The sequence below is a fragment of the Megalops cyprinoides genome, chromosome 6 (genome assembly GCF_013368585.1).
Source record: "Megalops cyprinoides isolate fMegCyp1 chromosome 6, fMegCyp1.pri, whole genome shotgun sequence".
NCBI lineage: Eukaryota > Metazoa > Chordata > Actinopteri > Elopiformes > Megalopidae > Megalops > Megalops cyprinoides.
Window position 1 is genome coordinate 138,328 of NC_050588.1, and position 17,433 is coordinate 155,760.

General features: G+C 39.8%; 1 protein-coding gene across 1 annotated transcript in view; it reads right to left on the bottom strand.

Annotated features, from left to right (window-relative positions):
• Nucleotides 1–2,343: 2,343 nt before the first annotated feature.
• LOC118779459 (plasma membrane calcium-transporting ATPase 3-like) overlaps nucleotides 2,344–17,433 on the bottom strand; it is a 115,259-nt gene continuing 100,169 nt past the window's right edge. The window contains exon 22 of the mRNA XM_036531582.1: nucleotides 2,344–3,047. Within this exon, the coding sequence (XP_036387475.1) occupies nucleotides 2,637–3,047 (411 nt within the window). The 3' untranslated portion in view covers nucleotides 2,344–2,636. The remainder of the gene's footprint in view (nucleotides 3,048–17,433) is intronic.

The following is a 17,433-nucleotide window of genomic DNA, read 5'->3' on the forward strand; positions in this document are numbered from 1 at the left end:
TCATTGTCTCTGAGAAAAGCAATTCTTAATTTATACCCAACAGCCAGAAATGTGATTACATAACTACATGGACTTCAGTGTCCCCTGTAACAGTGAAATTAAAACCTCCCAAAATGGATGAGGATGAGAATGACGCTAATGACTTATGGCATTACATGATGCCATGTGCATTTCCAGGAGGAAAGCAGCATTCCTTTTCCTCTGCTGTTTGAGTAAAAGCTTTTAGTGAAACTAGAAGTGTCAAACAGCTTTAGTGTGCCAACCAATGATATAATGATGTAGCATGACATCACAGACTTGGAATCAACTAAGGTAGTATTCTGTTAAAACCATATTCAAATGTGCATGCTTTGCTTTCATTGTCTGAAAACTTTTTGATAGTAGACATTATCTCAGATACCATTTTTGTACAGAGAAATACACTTCAGAAAGCCATAGATACACATATCAAGCCTGTTTTACAAACTCAGGACATGGGGAAATGGTTACATAAATGCCAGTCAGATTCACTAGGATATTATTTTTCACTGCAATGGATTAAATCATTTAACATAGTGGTTAATAGTCCTGACCCACAGTGCCACAGATAGGAAATTGCATATGAGGGTACTTTCAGAATAATGTTATATTCTGTTTTAATTCCATCATTTCTTTGCACTGCACAGTGGCACCAGGACATCTGCAAAATGTAAGACAGAAAAAACACATTCTGGTCAGTTGCTGCTGTGTGCTGAGCTGTGAGAATGATCACATACTCTCATGACAATATTTTCACAATCTGTGGAACCACAAAGCATTACCAGCAAGTACCAGTACTGCTCTTCTGTCAGTTCCTTTTTTACAATAAATGTTTCACATTGTGCAAATTTGACTTTCATTGTCACAGGATAGAAATAACGAATAATGAATGATGGCTTTCCTTACATGGACTCTTATGAGTTTTTCTCCAATGTTTGGCTTTCATATTCTAAAACATTAAATATTTTTGTCTAGGTTTCCATTAGTTAGAAATATGTAACAAACATATGCATTTATCTTTATTAAAAACTTAAGTAAGAGACTTAAACCTTTGAATAATTAAGCACTATTACTGACTTCAAAGTAAGTAGCCACCTTGAACCAACTTTCAGAGAAAGTCCATTTTGCTTTTGGAAACTGATATGAGGTATTTTAGATAAACTGCAGCTACATTTGAATTTGTTTCAAAATAAAAACTAAAAACTAAGATGTGAGTGGAGGATCAGGATATATCTGATCTAGCAACAAGATCAAGAACAAAATTATATATAGAATATAGTATTACATACCATGGAACAGTGATATTCATGCAGTGCTGAATTAATAGTACCCTAAACCAAAATGCCTGAAAGACAAATTGTAATATTGCTGATGCCATACCAAAAAAAAAAAAAAAAAAAATCTGATAATGAACTGTGTATCACATAACTCTGTTGCTGTTGTGTTCAAGGATTTCTAGTTTAAAAAAAATCATGCTTTTAATTTCTTAAGAGTTTGCTGGAAATTAGAAAAGTGTAGAAAGCAGTCAGTGAAAATGAAAGGTTAGGTGAATTATGGGAAATTTGGAATCAAAATTCCCAAGGACCCTCCATCTTGTATGTAGTATATTGCATTTTTGTACTGTCCAGCACACTGGCTTTGTACAGGCCTCAGAGATTACCTGAATTCTGTTGTTGTTTTTTGTTGTAACCAGGCCAAAAATTAGAAAGAACCACAACTGAAATACCAGGTCAGTTAGGCCAGTCCTCTCAGCCCTCAGCCAGTATGAAAGCAGAAAATAAATTTAACGTGAATTAGAGGAACCGACCACAACCTGAAATCCTGCCTGAGAAACACAAAATGGGAAGGTGAAGTTGTACCTATAATAGCTTTGTGTTATTTATTTATTTTTTAAGCTTAAGTAATATTTTTACTATGGGAGTTATTTTTACACTGATTGTATCCTTGTTTGATATCACTTTTTTCTCTTTGTTCTTAGAACATACAAGACAACAAACACATACATAAACACACAGGCAAATATGATGATGAAAAGGAAAGAAAAGACTGAGGGAGAATAAACAAATATTAGGGTAATTAAAGCTAATCCATACAGCATTACAAACTGCAATATAGTCATAGATGTAACTGGATGAGTAGTAACAATGATTAATAATCTGGACAATGATCATGATGCTAATAAATAGTAATAATACTGATAACATCAATTAAAAGTGGAATGAATTCACCCAGTTGCCCTTCCCATGAGTTTGTTGTTCTTTTCAAACAGAAGGAAGTCAAGGTAAACTCCAGTCCATACCAGTCCATTTACAGTCAATAAATATACTCAATAGCTCCAAGACCTACCCAGTGTTTCAAATTGTGTTGAACAACTGCAAAAATAAAAGTCTCTGTTGAAGCTGGTCAGAATTTTGGGGTGGCAGGCAATGAGTCTTATTATACTATGGTATGGGTTGGAGGCCTTCAGGAGGTGTCAGCAGTGGGAACAGGGTTAGGTTTTTTGGGCAGAACAAAAGTGAAGCTTTCTAAAGTAGTTCTATGTCCCCTGTTTCTCTTAGCAATGCTGGCTTCTTCTGTCCCTTGCTGTGTCTCACTGCCCCCCCCAATCCCATACACAGTTAGTAGGAGGTCTCCACACCGTACAGTGGAGCACAGAGAGCAAGGACTGTGCTGCTGTTTGCCTGGAGCAGGGGGACCCCGTTGCCAATTGCGTTGTTGTTGCGGTTGGAGGTGACAGGGAGGCTGTACTGCCTGTAAGGGAAAGGCGGGTGCCGGTAGCGGTGTGGGGACTGGGGGGGAGGGGGTGGGACAGGTGGCGGAGGGGGAGCACGCAGGGCTGGGTGGAGGTGGTTGTGCTTGGACAACTCTGACTCATTGTCGATGTCCGTGTCGTCGATCAGGGGGATGTTGTGGATCAACTCATTTATGAGAAACTCTGGGTGCATCATGAAGCTGTGTATGGAGTTCCTCGATTGGGGTGTCTCGATGCCACTATACACAGAGCTACGAAAGGCTTTCACCACTCGTATCTGAGCATGAACAGGAGAGAGGGAGAAACACAAGAAAGGAAAGGTGAATAGGATTCTAACACCCAGAGACACTGTTCTCTATGACCAGTGTTGCATACAGCCCCCCAAAATTACCAAGCATATTTTAGATGTGTACATGACCAGACATTAACACTTTTCACTTCATTCCTTTTCACAAAAGAAATTTTAACCAGTGTGTGTATTTTTGTGTGTCTGTTTTACAATTTACATTTGCTTTTCCTTTATGTCTATCTTTCTTTGTTTTTATTTGTTGTCACTGTAATTTCTTTACAGTGAAATTCATCAAAAAATCTATCAAAACACATCATTATTGAGATTTCTTTGAAAGGGAAATTACACCCCAAAAGAAAAATGACATGTTCCTTCTTACCTAAAGAAATGTTGATTTGCTCATTGTTGGCTCATTACTGTGGTGAACAGAGTGACTGTGGCTCATTACTATGGTGGAAGACCCTCTGGCTCATTACTGTGGCAAACAGAGAAATGCTCCCTCTCTAACTTATTACTGTGGTGAATGGAGAGACTCCCTCTTTGGCTCATTACTGTGATGCCTGGAGAGACTCCCCTCTCTGGCTTATTATTGCAGTAAACAGAGACGCTCTCTACCTGGCTCATTACTGTGGTAATGAGTCATATTATAAATAATTTATAAAAAATATTATATAAAAACTTTCCTCTGGTTATACTAATGAATACCAAAGATATTTATGATCTTTAAGAGCAACCTTTTTCAATCTTTTATGACCTGATCCAATGTGCTTTTTTTAAAAAAAAAAAAATAAAACGTCTAAGAAAAAGACAAACATTTTTTAAGAAACGTGTTTATGAACACAGTTTATCATTGCACAATTAAGCAATCATAACAGACAAAACAACTAATATTAAGGACAGTCAAAAATAGAAAAGCAGGTGATTCAGAAACACAGAAGCACACAATGGCAAATACAAAGCAAACACTGTATGTGTGTATCCTGAATTTTTAGGTAAAGCTACACTGACAGACAGGTAGGAAAGTATGTGGCAGAGAGATCTATGCAAACAAAGACCAAAAGAAAAGTAGGAAGGAAAGTTGGCAAGTTAGGGGATGCACAAGCAAAACACAAAGCAAGTGAAGCAAATGGAATATGCATGCACAATCAAGCCATCTATTAGAATGCATGAAAAATAATCAAAGGTCAACCCACAACAGGCAGAAAAATACGAAGAGGAGATATTAATTCTACATTAACAGGAAAGATAATTAAACAGATATGTGCAGGATGATGCATGAATATCCATGAAGTGAAGTATTATCCTTTTACATTTTATTGATATGTGATGCATCCTGAATTTATCTTTTATTTTGTGCTGTTCAAACAGGAAAAGCTGAAACTGGGATCTGTGTTTTACTACCATGCCCACTGTAACATCATGTAGCCCTGCTGAAACAGCACGTATGTAGCCCAACTAAACAGCACACCGAATCAAATCAAGTAGGTATGATCACTGGGTTCAATTCTTTCCAAATCTTTAAAAAGTTTCACCTTCTGTTTTCTTTTTACTTTGCTGACTTTTCAATGAGAAGAAGATGAAGACAGCAATGCATAGCTTCAATTTAAATTTTTTAAGTTAGTGAAAATAGCTGAGAATTGTTTTTATGATGCTGGTGACCAGAGGGAACATGACTGGTGCTTGATGTTGCATTTCTTTTTCATTTGAGAAGTGATATTTCTACACCCAGCCAATGAGGTCACTGCAGAGAACTGCCAATGTGGTAGGGAGGGATGTTACCTGGACTAATGAAAATGTGAGGAAACAAAAGCCGAAAAACATTACATTTAAGGCACTATACATCTCTTGCAACAAACACAGTGTAATCTACCATTATCATTTTGTGTGTTTACTATGAAAATTAGTTAAACCACGGTTTTTTCTCATATCACATTCTGGGAAGAGTGATCAAATGGAAAGTGGTGCAAGGCACTGGCAGCTATGCACTACCAAGGGACTGAACTAAATGACCACAAGGGTGTGTGTGACACCTCCCTGAAAATAAAAACATGTAGGATCGTGTGCTCCTGCACATATACACTAAGAGACGTCACTGGCATGCGGCAGAGCAGTCTTGCAGAGTAGTGAAAATGGTGAAGCTTTGATCTGATTTATGTCCATGAGTGATTCTGTGCTTTGCTTAATGATGCCATGATAGTAGATCTTATGCTGAAAGACAAATCAAATGACAACATGTTGTACATACACACCTCTTATAATACTCACCTGTTCACCATTTACAATGGGCTATTCCATGCAGAATTTCATTTGTAGTAATTGGCAAACAGCAGAACAATCATAAGGGGAAACTATGCTGTGTTTTGCTGGGATTGTGTGATTTAGAAGTGGCTTGGATGTGGAAATGTGGTGTGAAGGGAGATGCAGACTGAACTCTGTGTAAGGCCCCAATATCTGAAACACAAGCTGAAACACTAACAGGGTGAGTGGAAGAGAATGGAAAGAAGTGAAATCTGCAGGAAAGATCATTTTACACTCAAGAGCCATAGGAACAAATACAAGCTTCCTTCACTTTTTTACATGAACACTTGCAGTGTGACCATCTGAGGTGAAGAAGCAAAGAAACTCAGGAGTGTTAATGAATTGAAGAGAAGGCAAGAAAATAACAGCACCTTCAAAACCTTTATTAAGCTTATGCTGGAAAGTTTATCTGTAAGATCTTTTTTATGACCAGAAGCATACAGCAAAACACCAGTGTGCTTCTTCCTCCCAGATAAATAAACAAAACTAAATAAACAGAATTACCACCATATTCTATCACTGTTTATTTAAGAACAGACATTAAATGTTGTATGGACTGAGAGCTTAGTTTCAAAAGTTTTTCAAAATATCTTTAAAACTATAAAAGTATACACCATAAACCATCCACAGTGAAAGCAGTAAATTCAATTTGTGAAAATATTAGTATGGCTTATATACCCACTTGTAATTCTAACACTTAATTTAAGATTGCCCCATCCAATCAGACAGAACCACTTGTGCAGAGAGAGATTATAGCTTATCTGAATATGACAGAAAAAGAACAGGGAAAAGGCATTCAATGGGAAAGAAGAACCTTGGAGGTAGAGGTGAGACACAAATGAAAATGACCACATAGCGGATGCACAAAAGATGGAATGCTCACAACACTGATCAGAGAGAGGCGACAGGAGAGGGAAAAAAGGGAAACCAAAGTAAGACTTATTATGGCTGAGGGGAAACCCTTGACCCGGTAAAGTACGATATTGTATGTAGGTGTGTATGCTTGGCCTGCGTGCAGTTTAAGGAAAGCAAAAACTCACTCCCAGGAACCCCGGCTGCATTGGCAGTGGAGAGAATTACGTGAGTGGGAGTGGAAATATTGGTTACGTCATGGATCTGGCTGAAAACTGAGGAATGCCGCCGCACTGCACCCTGAAACGAACCACTTCTCTTGAAGGTACTCACTACCTCCATCTGTGGGAAAGAGAGGACATCACAACAACACTTCAATTAGCCAATCAAGAAAGAGGAGAGGGGGCACATTGGAGAGAAGCGAAAAGGAGATCAAATTGAAACTGAAAAGGAGAGCCTTCATTAATATTACTGAAACGATAACAATGTAAACATTGCTAATACTGTAATGATGTTAACCATGTCACTCTGAATTTGGACTGAAGTTGAAATGGGAGAGTCCCTTCACAGCATATTAAACCTGAGGGAAACACCCGACGCTGGACCTGAACAGCCATCACATACCCTAACCTCAACACATACTTTGCGAACAGCAGGCTAAGCCCTCCAAGCAACACTGTGAACACTATCCTCAACATTTATGATCAGTAAGGCATACCAACAATTTCACCATTGGAAATGTAACCAGTTGAAAAAGCTGCCTTTGGGACAATGGCTGGAAAGCCCCTGTAAGGGTGTACTCACACTAGGCAATCCGTACCATGCCCAAGCACGTTTGACCCCCAAAGTCCAGTTCATTTGACTAGTGTGATCGCTCCGTACCGTGCCTGGGCACGGTACGCTGAACTGTGCCCAGGCCTGCTTGAAGAGGTGGGTTCAGGCACGGTTCAGTTGTACTCGGGCACGGTACGCATCAGTGTGATCGCTAACCGTGCCTAAGCACAGAACTCAAACATGATGTTGATGATGCGACTCTCCCATTTAACAAATACACTATATGGACAAAAGTATTCGGCCACACCGGTTTTTCAGGGTTTGGGCTAGGCCCCTTATCTCCAGTGAAGGGCAATCTTAATGCTTCAGCATACCAAGACATTTTGGACAATGCTATGCTTCCAACTTTGTGGCAACAGTTTGGGGAAGGCCCTTTTCTATTCCAACATGACTGTGCCCCAATGCACAAACCAAGCAAGACATGGTTTGATGAGTTCGGTGTGGAAGAACTTGACTGGCCCGCACAGAGCCCTGACCTCAACCCCATTGAGCACCTTTGGGATGAACCGGAACGGAGATTGCGAGCCAGGCCTTCTCGTCCAACATCAGTGCCTGACCTCATAAATGCTCTTCAGAATGAATAGGCACAAATTCCCACAGAAGCACTCCAAAATCTTGTGGAAAGCCTTCCGAGAAGAGTGGAAGCTGTTACAGCTGCAAAAGGGGGACCAACTCCATATTAAAGTAAATGTATTTGAATATAATGTCATTACAATGTAATGGTCAGGCATCCAAATACTTTTGTCCATATAGTGTATATCCATTATAGCAACAGTTAGCTGGATATCTGTTAGTTACACACCCAGTCATAATAAATCCTTTAAACCATCATTTGATTAGCTAGCTGCCTTCCTTAACAAGCTGGCTACCTCCACAATGATCTTTGATTGGTTAGTTCAGCAGTTCTATACCTAAAAATAACTCTGTGGATCCCACATTAGCTTGATTACTAGCAAGCAAAATAAAACTAACCATACTTTACGTGGCGATGTAAGCATTGCTGCTGTCAGGGGCTTAGTCAAAGTATCACAAATGAAGCAGCCAACCTGTTTAAGTAGCTAGTCTTCAACAATCATTCAGATAGGTAGCCTGTTAGCTAACTAGCTATGTTTGTCAAATCTATCGCAAGATACAGTAGCTAACGTTAGCTCCCCAGCCAGTTAGCATCAATTATGCAACGCAGCGATTTTCAGTTAATTGTGTTGCACGTATATTTTTTTTTTATATAAGGCAGCTGACATTGAGGGAGGAATTTGGAGCTTTACTCACCGACTACAATTCACGTTTATCAATAAGGTAAGAACCAGACCCGTTATTATCCCAAATATTCTCGAATGAATTGAAAAATTTATTACCCAAGTAGTAATAGAAGATGTTTGTTGTTGTAATGATGACAGTAGCGCACACACAAGTAGTAGCCCTAACTGGTTAACATTAGCTAAAATTCTTGTGATTAGGCTACTGTGATCTGACGCAAAATATTGGTCTGTCCCTTAATGACTGGCATAATGACTGAAATGGCAGCCTGCCTCCATAAAAATCTTCTTATACGTGCAGCATGATTAACTGAAAATCGCTGCGTTGCATAATCGATAAATCTATAAGACATGTGAGACGGCCGTGTGTCACCGCGCCCAACACGACTCCAAATAAGCCACAAAGTACAATCATGCTCTCCATTGTGCTGTGCAAGAGCGCTTTTCTTCAACACAAAAAGTTCACATTGTGATGACGTGCTCGGGCCTGGAATGTGAGTGCAGGCCAGCGGGAGAGTGGGGAGGGGGGACAATTGTGCTCGGGCACGGTACAAGGCAACTGGGCCTAGTGTGAGTACGTAACATACGTAACATATTGGAGGTACTTTTGAAACACTGTTAGCAGATTCAGTAAAATGCCTAACACAGGCTCATACAAGGATAACGCCATTGCAGCATGATGCACTGGAGGCGGGGGTTATTACAGCACTGCAATGTCTGCATGGCACGATTGTGCAGTCAAAGACATTTTAGTCAATGTAAATGTCAATGTAACCTATAACATATTAACCACAGCACAAACAGGACAGTTAGAATTCCTCAGTCACACATTCCTTAGTCCCTGTTTGTGCACACAACCCCCACCTCTCACAGACCCTTTGTTTAAGACTCAGTTGTAACCTGCTCAAACTGGTCCTGCTGCTCCCCTTATCAGCAGGACCCCCACAGGTAACCCGAGGCACAAGTGCACCCCCCAAGGACACCCCCCAGGTCACCATTTGCACTCTGACCTGTCTGTATCCTTTGCCCACCTATAGGAACCCCAATAGGGCCAAGGATCTTGGACGATAGAAAAGTAGTGGTGACCTCCCCCACCTCAGTGCAGCACCAATTCCTGTGCGGTGAAGAACTGGGGAGACCAAACCCTTGGGGACAAATAGATGTGTTGTTGTGTGCATCTATGCCTATGAAGCCACACATACACACCCCCTCCACACCACGCAAACCCCTCAATAAACCAGAAGCCTGACTCCTGTGTTCTGACCGACACACTACTGCGACAGCAACCTTAGCCTGAACCTAGTTCAAGGGTGAAACTGCCCCCTCAGTTTCAAATATACTATTTAAGTCAGTGCTGATTACATTATCCCTATATTTACATTTACATTTATTCATGTAGCAGACGCTTTTATCCAAAGCGACTTACATAGGTTACAGTTCTTTACAATGTTATCCATTTATACAGCTGGATATTTACTGAGGAAATTGTGGGTTAAGTACCTTGCCCAAGGGCACAGCAGCAGTGTCCCAGCGGGGATCGAACCAGCAACCTTTCAGTTACGAGTCCTGCTCCTTAACCACTATGCTACACTGCCGTCCCCTATATACAATCAGCATTACCACACATTAACACCAGTCTTATTCTCAGATGAATAAGCAATTGTGTGAATCACTTTAGTTTCAAGGTTTTTTTAAAAAGCATAAGGACAATCAAAAGCTAACTATGTGAATGCAAAGTATGTAGATGTATGGTGTGCTATATTCATGTTGGGGTAGAGTGTGTTGTAATCCTTTGGGGATAGACTGTGCTGTAGGGGTAGAGCGTGCTTTAATCCGGTAATGGTGGAGTGCACTGTAGGGGTATAGTGTGCTTATATTCCTGTAGGGGTGGAGTGTCCTGTAATCCTGTAGGGGCAAAGTGTTCTGTAATCCTGTAGAGGCAGAGTGTTCTGTAATCCTGTAGAGGCAGAGTGTGCTGTAATCCTGTAGGGGCAGAGTGTGCTGTGGAAGTACAGTGTGTAGAACTCCTGTAGGGTTTGAGGGTTCTATAATCCTGTGTGCCTAGTTCCTACTTTGGGACTCGAACAGAGGGCGTAATTTTTGTGTTTTCACACTTACACAAGGATACTGGACAGTTTTCTGTAACACTATTGTGTCCCTGCTCATTCAAAATAAATATCGCGACGGGAAAGTTAGCTAGGGGTTGGTCGAAACCATTACGCCCTCAGTCTGACTTTTTATTTTTTCCGTTACAGGCCATACTCTTTCAATGTGCAATATTTAGATTTATAATCTGTATTGGTATAATCTTCAGAGGTATAATCTATTGGCTCCTCGTGGCTGGGAACTTTAACATAAAAAAAAACATTTACATTAACACATTTTATTTATCCTTAACTTTTTAAAAGGCCTGTACCTATTTTTGCAATACAGTGTATTGTAGACACCCTGTCCAATAGGAAGGTAAATACACTATTTCAGTTTTTCTCTAAAGTTTTGCATGTCTAAACCACACCATCTCTGCTAAACCACATTCTCTAATTAATTGCATCCTCTCTGCAAATCCACATCCCTTTTCCTAAGAAGAAATTGAAGAAATTGAAAATATCAAGGTTAGTTATTCTAACTCAAGAATAGGGCCCTCAGTTTTTCTCAACCACTTCACCTGTGGGGATTCAAATCACAGGTTCAAATCACATCAGGTACTCAGTTATCAGTAATATTTAAACAAACTGCGCAGTCACGTGAATAATTAGACAATTAGTGGCTAATTGTAATGTTCTTAAAAAAATCATTTGGCCTAGAGGTAGGAGGAAAGAGAAGGACTCATGGAAGGAAAGCTACGAATGTCCAAAACAAAGACAAGTTATTTGAGTCAAAGCAACGGTATCTGGTGTCATTCAGGATTTGGCAGTGTTGGTAAACGCAGATGTGCCCTGTGTGGTTTCCATGAACTAATGATAATTATCCCTTATTTACCGAATTTTGTAAGTTTTGCAAGAGGAAAACGGCCACACCCTGTACCTTCCCACAGGACCAAACCTGTAAGATTTTGGTCCTAATCCCTAAACCAGCTCACTCAATGCAGCATAAGAGAGCACAGATCCTCTCACTTAAGGTATGCAAATACCTGTATTCTTTTGTATAGATCAGCGGTTCTTAAACTGGGGGGCATGACCCCTCGGTGGGTTGCCAAAAAAATGGGAGGGGTCGCAAGATGATTTTCTGTCTGAATGTATTAAACAAGTTTTTAAAAATTAAAGTTTTTAAAATTTAAATCTATCATTTTTTAAATTATTCAGTAGCCTAGATGCACAATTGAGAGTGTTTCTATACTGCTCCTCCAAGAGAAAGAAATGGACCGGTGTTCTGCCTTTTTTTGCGTCCTTATCAGGTTTTGCTACCAGTCGCAGGGATTTATAAACTATATATATACATATATATATATATATATATAAACTATTGCTACCTTGTCAAGAAATGCTACCAGAAGGCAGCAACATGATTTTGACATTTTGAAACAGTAACGTTAGCAATAGGAAGCACATTTTGATAAGTCAAACGTTAGTAAAGTCAGTGTAAGATAACTAAATTGTGTAAATTGTCAAAGTAACTGTATTTGCCTATTTGCAAATTCCCCCTCCCCAAAAAAGAGAAGGCTAGGTGACCATTTCATAACTTTGATTTGATTTTCATAAATAATTTTGGGTGTTCTGTCGTTTTGTCCTACCTTGTTGAAATGTCGTACCTGCAGCCATCAATTTCTTTACTACCCTAACTACACTACCACAGGTAGCCTACCCTAGGTTGCGTGCCATTTATAGTAGGCAACAAATGGATCTTATCAGAAAATGCTACCAACATGATATAATACTTTTCATATTTAAATATCTTAAATGACCAAAATGGTCTAAAATGACCTTAGAAGAAAATTATACCACTATAAAATGACTGGTTGTATATTTTGATAGTGTAGACACTCATCAGAAAATGCAGCCAGTTTTTTAGCTATAACGAACTGTGACATAGCACTGAAAACATTGCAGTAACGCAAGACAAAGTGCAAAAACGTTAGCTAGCTAGCAACATGTCATGAGATATGCAAAGGTACATCAGCTAACGTATCTGACAATGTAGCCTGTGCGCGCCATTAATGCTAAGTTAGCTAACTAAGTTTTAGACCACACGGTCACATAAATGTAAATATCGCATAATATGTCAAATGTGTAGACATATGACAGAGAAACATTACATAGCTAGATAGATAGTAAAGTAATAACTAGCTATCTAATAAACTATTGTGTAAAAATAGCAAGTGAGTGAGTGGGCTACATTTCCAAAAACATAACTACATTTCTAAAGACCATCTCTACTGTTCGAGGACGCAAAAAATTATGGGCGGGCATTTGGTACTGTCAGCTGTACCGTATCTGCATGCCTATGCATGCAATATACATAGACCGTATATATGTTTTTTGCAATGCGCTTCTTATTGTGAACCGCAGCTAGCCATTGCAGCAATTGATACTTCTAAAGAAAACAGTGATGGGTGATTGGGAACTGTTCTTGCTAGGGAAGATAATTGAATTACCAGACCTTCTGTATTTCACCTCATGCACTCTCAAATTGATGGTTATTTAATTATTGTCAATGTTCTAAAAAAACCAATGGATGTGTTTGGACACAGTAGGCAGCATGATTTTGTACGCAGCAGAGTGGGTGTGCAAGATGACATTGGCCTACTGTGTCCTCCACAATATGACCATGAAATATGGTATTTGTTCAGTGAACAGCAAAGAAAGGAGCCTGTGTTTACTTATGGTAATTACAAATGACATGCAGGAGCATCTTAACAATTTAGTACCTATGTTGTAAGTATGGTATGTAGGACGTTTATAACCTTGTATAATCCTTTTACTACATTCTGTGAAATTTAAAGGAAGGAGTTGGTGCCACAATGAGCCAGTAAAATTTCAGCTTTAGGCCCCTTTTGGCCTGTTTATTTTACACATGGGCCTGCGGCCATATTGGATTTGAAAGTGCACAAATGCACCATTGCACAAGACATGTACTATAAAAACAAGCTCCTTTTGCAAATATTTAAAGAGCTTTTACGAGGTAGAGATGCACCTGATTAATTTGTTGCATCTCCTGACGCCATCATAGCAGTGATATGCAAATGAGCTGATGAATATTCATTGATGCTGCCGTTCTCTTTTTTCTATAAAAGGTAAATACCTTTTTCCACAAAGCTGTATTGCACTGCGAACCATTGCAGACAGAGACTAAGGGTGCTTTTGGTGGTACGTGTTGGACACACTCCACTGTTAACCTTTCAGTGACTTGGTAGAAACAGTAGCTTCTGGAAATCACATTGAAATTGTAATGCTCTCGGTATTGGTAAATACAAATAAAAATAACACTACACATTTTTAAATTGCACCCTTTCCCATCATGATCCTTTCCATTAATGTCAGGCACTGTTTGAAATGGAGAAACAGCAGAGAGGTAAGAAATCAATCTGCAGGAAATAATGTAATCATCCATAAGAACATAAGAACATAAGAACATATGATGATGAGAACAGGCCATTCAGCCCAACTAAGCTCGCCATTTCTTAATTAAAGAGTATCCAAAACTGCAAGTTCAAGTCTAGACTTGAACACAGCAAGGGTCTCTGCCTCAACTACATGACCTGGCAACCTATTCCATGTATTGATAACTCTTTGTGTAAAATAATATTTCCTTATATCAGTGCGGAACTTACTCTTAACTAGTTTCCATTTAGGTCCTCTTGTTTTACAGACTGAACTCACCCTAAAGAATCTATTATAGTTAACCTTATTGATTCCTTTTATAAATTTAAATACCTCAATTAAATCACCCCTAAGCCTCCTCTCGCTTAATCTAAATAGGTTAAGTAACTTGAGTCTTTCCTCATAGCATTTATATTTCATGCCAGGAACTAATTTAGTTGCCCTTCTTTGAACCTTTTCTAAAGCTTCAGTATCTTTTTTATAGTGCGGTGCCCAGAACTGCACACAGTATTCCAGGTGCGGTCTGACTAAGGCATTTTATAATTTCAATATAACCTCTTTAGATTTATACTCAATACTTTTGGCTATATATCCCAGCATCCTGTTGGCCTTTTTTACTGCTACAGCACACTGCCTAGATCCTGTTAAGCTTGGGTCAACCATTACTCCCAAGTCCTTTTCAAATTGAGCACATTCTAGTTTTTTTCCACCCATCAAGTAGTCTTGTATAAGGTTCTTATTTCCTACATGCAAGATTTTACATTTATCTAAATTGAAAGTCATCTGCCAGGTATCTGCCCACTTTTGGATGCTGTTTCCTGTATTACCTTAGTTGATTCTATACTGTTGGCTAGACCCCCTAGTTTTGTGTCATCTGCAAATTTTACTATTTTACTTCTAACCTCTGCATCAAGATCATTTATGTATATAAGAAATAGCAAAGGCCCCAACACCGATCCCTGCGGGACTCCACTTCGTACAGGACCCTGCTCCGATACAATTCCTCCCACAGTTACAGTCTGCTTTCTATTAGACAGCCAACTTCGAACCCACTCAGTGATGGCTCCTGTAATTCCCGCAGATGTCATTTTCAATATGAGTCTCTTGTGCGGAACTTTGTCAAATGCCTTTTGAAAGTCCAAATAGATAATATCATAAGCCTGGTTTGAGTCCAGACATGCTGTAGCTTCCTCAAAGAAGTCCAGGAGGTTTGTTAAGCACGACCTCCCTCTGCGAAAACCGTGTTGGCTATCATTTAGAACACCATTTCGTTCCAGGAATAATTCCAAATTATCCCTAATGATGGATTCCAGTATTTTGCATGCGATACAAGTTAAGGTGACAGGCCTATAATTTCCTGGTTCAGTCTGGTCTCCTTTCTTGTAGATAGGTACTACACTGCCATGTTTCCAGTCATCTGGTATTTCTCCAGTTTTAAGGGATTCCTTAAAAATAACTGTCAGAGGCTTGTAAACCACCTCTGCTAGTCCTCTGAGAACTCTTGGATATATTCCATCAGGGCCTGCTGCCTTATTTGTTTTAAGTTTTTGAAGTTTATCTAGTACTTCTGCATCATTTAAATCAATTTCCTCTATAAGTCTCTGAGAACTGACTGCACCTGAAGGCATATGCAAAAACACTTCACTAGTGAAACTCTCCACAAAGTAACTGTTTAGTGTATCAGCAATAGCTTTGTTATCGTAAACCATAACCCCATCCTTATTTTTTATACCTCTTATTTCATCCTTAACTACCCTTTTTTGACCATAATATTGAAAAAAACGTTTAGAGTTGCTCTTTGCATCTAGTGCAATTTGTCTTTCATAACACCTTTTGGCTTCCCTTATTTTTTTCTTAACTTGAGCTTGCATATTACTGTATTCAATCTTATTACTATCTGAGCTCTCCAACTTATATTTTCTAAATAATTTCCTTTTTTGTTTCAAACTGTTCCGCAGTGACTTATTCATCCACTGTGGATGCTTCTTTTTCAGTTTTCCTTTTCTCACTTGCGGAATGAATTTACGCTGTACATCCAGAATAATCGTTTTAAATATGCACCACATTTCTTTGACAGTTTTACCACCTAGAGGAGGTACCCAGTTTATATTCCTTGTATAATCACGCATCTTAATAAAGTTCCTAAAGTTGAATACTCTAGCATTGGAGAATGCAGACTTAACTTGCCAAAAAACTTCAAATGTAATTGAACTATGGTCACTTGTACTGAGTGGTTCCCCTACCTCAATACTGCTGATTCTATCAGGATTATTACACAGAACCAGATCTAGGATTGTGTTCTCTCTCGTGGGTTGAGTAACAGACTGTATCAAAAAACAGTCATTTACAACATCCAAAAACTCTTCCTCACATTTACCTTGACCTGACACACCTTCCCAATTAATTGAAGGGTAATTGAAGTCCCCCATTACTATTGTCTCACCCTCCTGACATGCAAGTTTAATGTTATCAAAGAGAGTACTACTGACATTGCTATCTGAGGCTGGTGGCCTATAGCATACTCCAACATTCAGGCCTTTTTGATTTTCCCCCAATATCTTAATCCATAAATATTCACTAACACCAAGGGGCTCCATTCCTGGTATTTCCTGAGTATTAAGATTATCCTTTACATAGAGAGCTACGCCTCCTCCTCTTCTATTGATTCTGTCTTTTCTTAGCAGCTTGTATCCCTCTACGTTGTACTCATCCCCATCCCCTGGATCAAGCCACGTCTCTGTAATCCCAACAACATCAAAGTTACTATTACTCATAACGGTTTCCAGATTGAGAATTTTATTTTTTATGCTTCTAGCATTTAAACAGAGAAATTTCAGGGTACCATGTGTGCCTCTCCTGCCCTCTACCTCTGCCCCCAACTGCCCAGAACCACCTCTATTACAGTGCTGTTCTGACTGATTTACAAGCATCGTTTCCTCTCTACTAATAAGACATTTAGCCATGGTGTGTTCTATTCTGGCAGTCTGTCTATCCCTACCCATCTGACTGTATAAACTCCCTGCCCCCCCAGACCCTAGTTTAAATAACCCTCTGCTACCCTAAGCATACGCTGGCCCAGTGCAGTTGTACCCCTCCAGTTCAGGTGCAACCCGTCCCGCTTGTACAGGTCACCCCTGTTCCAAAAGGAGTCCCAGTGCCCCATAAACCTGTACCCCTCTTTCCTACACCAGGTTTGTAACCACGTGTTAAACCTCCATATAAAGGCTTGCTTCCCTTTGCTTGCACGTGGTACTGGTAGAATTCCAGAGAAGAGTACCGTGGAGGTTCTGCTCCTAATCTTCCCTGCTAGATCAATAAATTTTTCTTGCAGAACCCCGAACCTACCCTTTCCTATGTCATTGGTTCCAACATGGACCATGACCACCGGATCCTCCCCCGCTCTGGCCAGGAGCTTGTCCGCGCTCTCCAGGAGGTCTCCAACCTGGGCACCAGGCAGGCAACAGACCATGTGAGACTCCTTGTCGCGCGAACACACTATGCTATCTACCCCTCTAATGACTGAATCCCCTTTTCTTGGAGGATGAGGCCACCTGGGTGCCCTGGGGCTCTTCAGTCCTCCCACTCTCAGGATTGTGG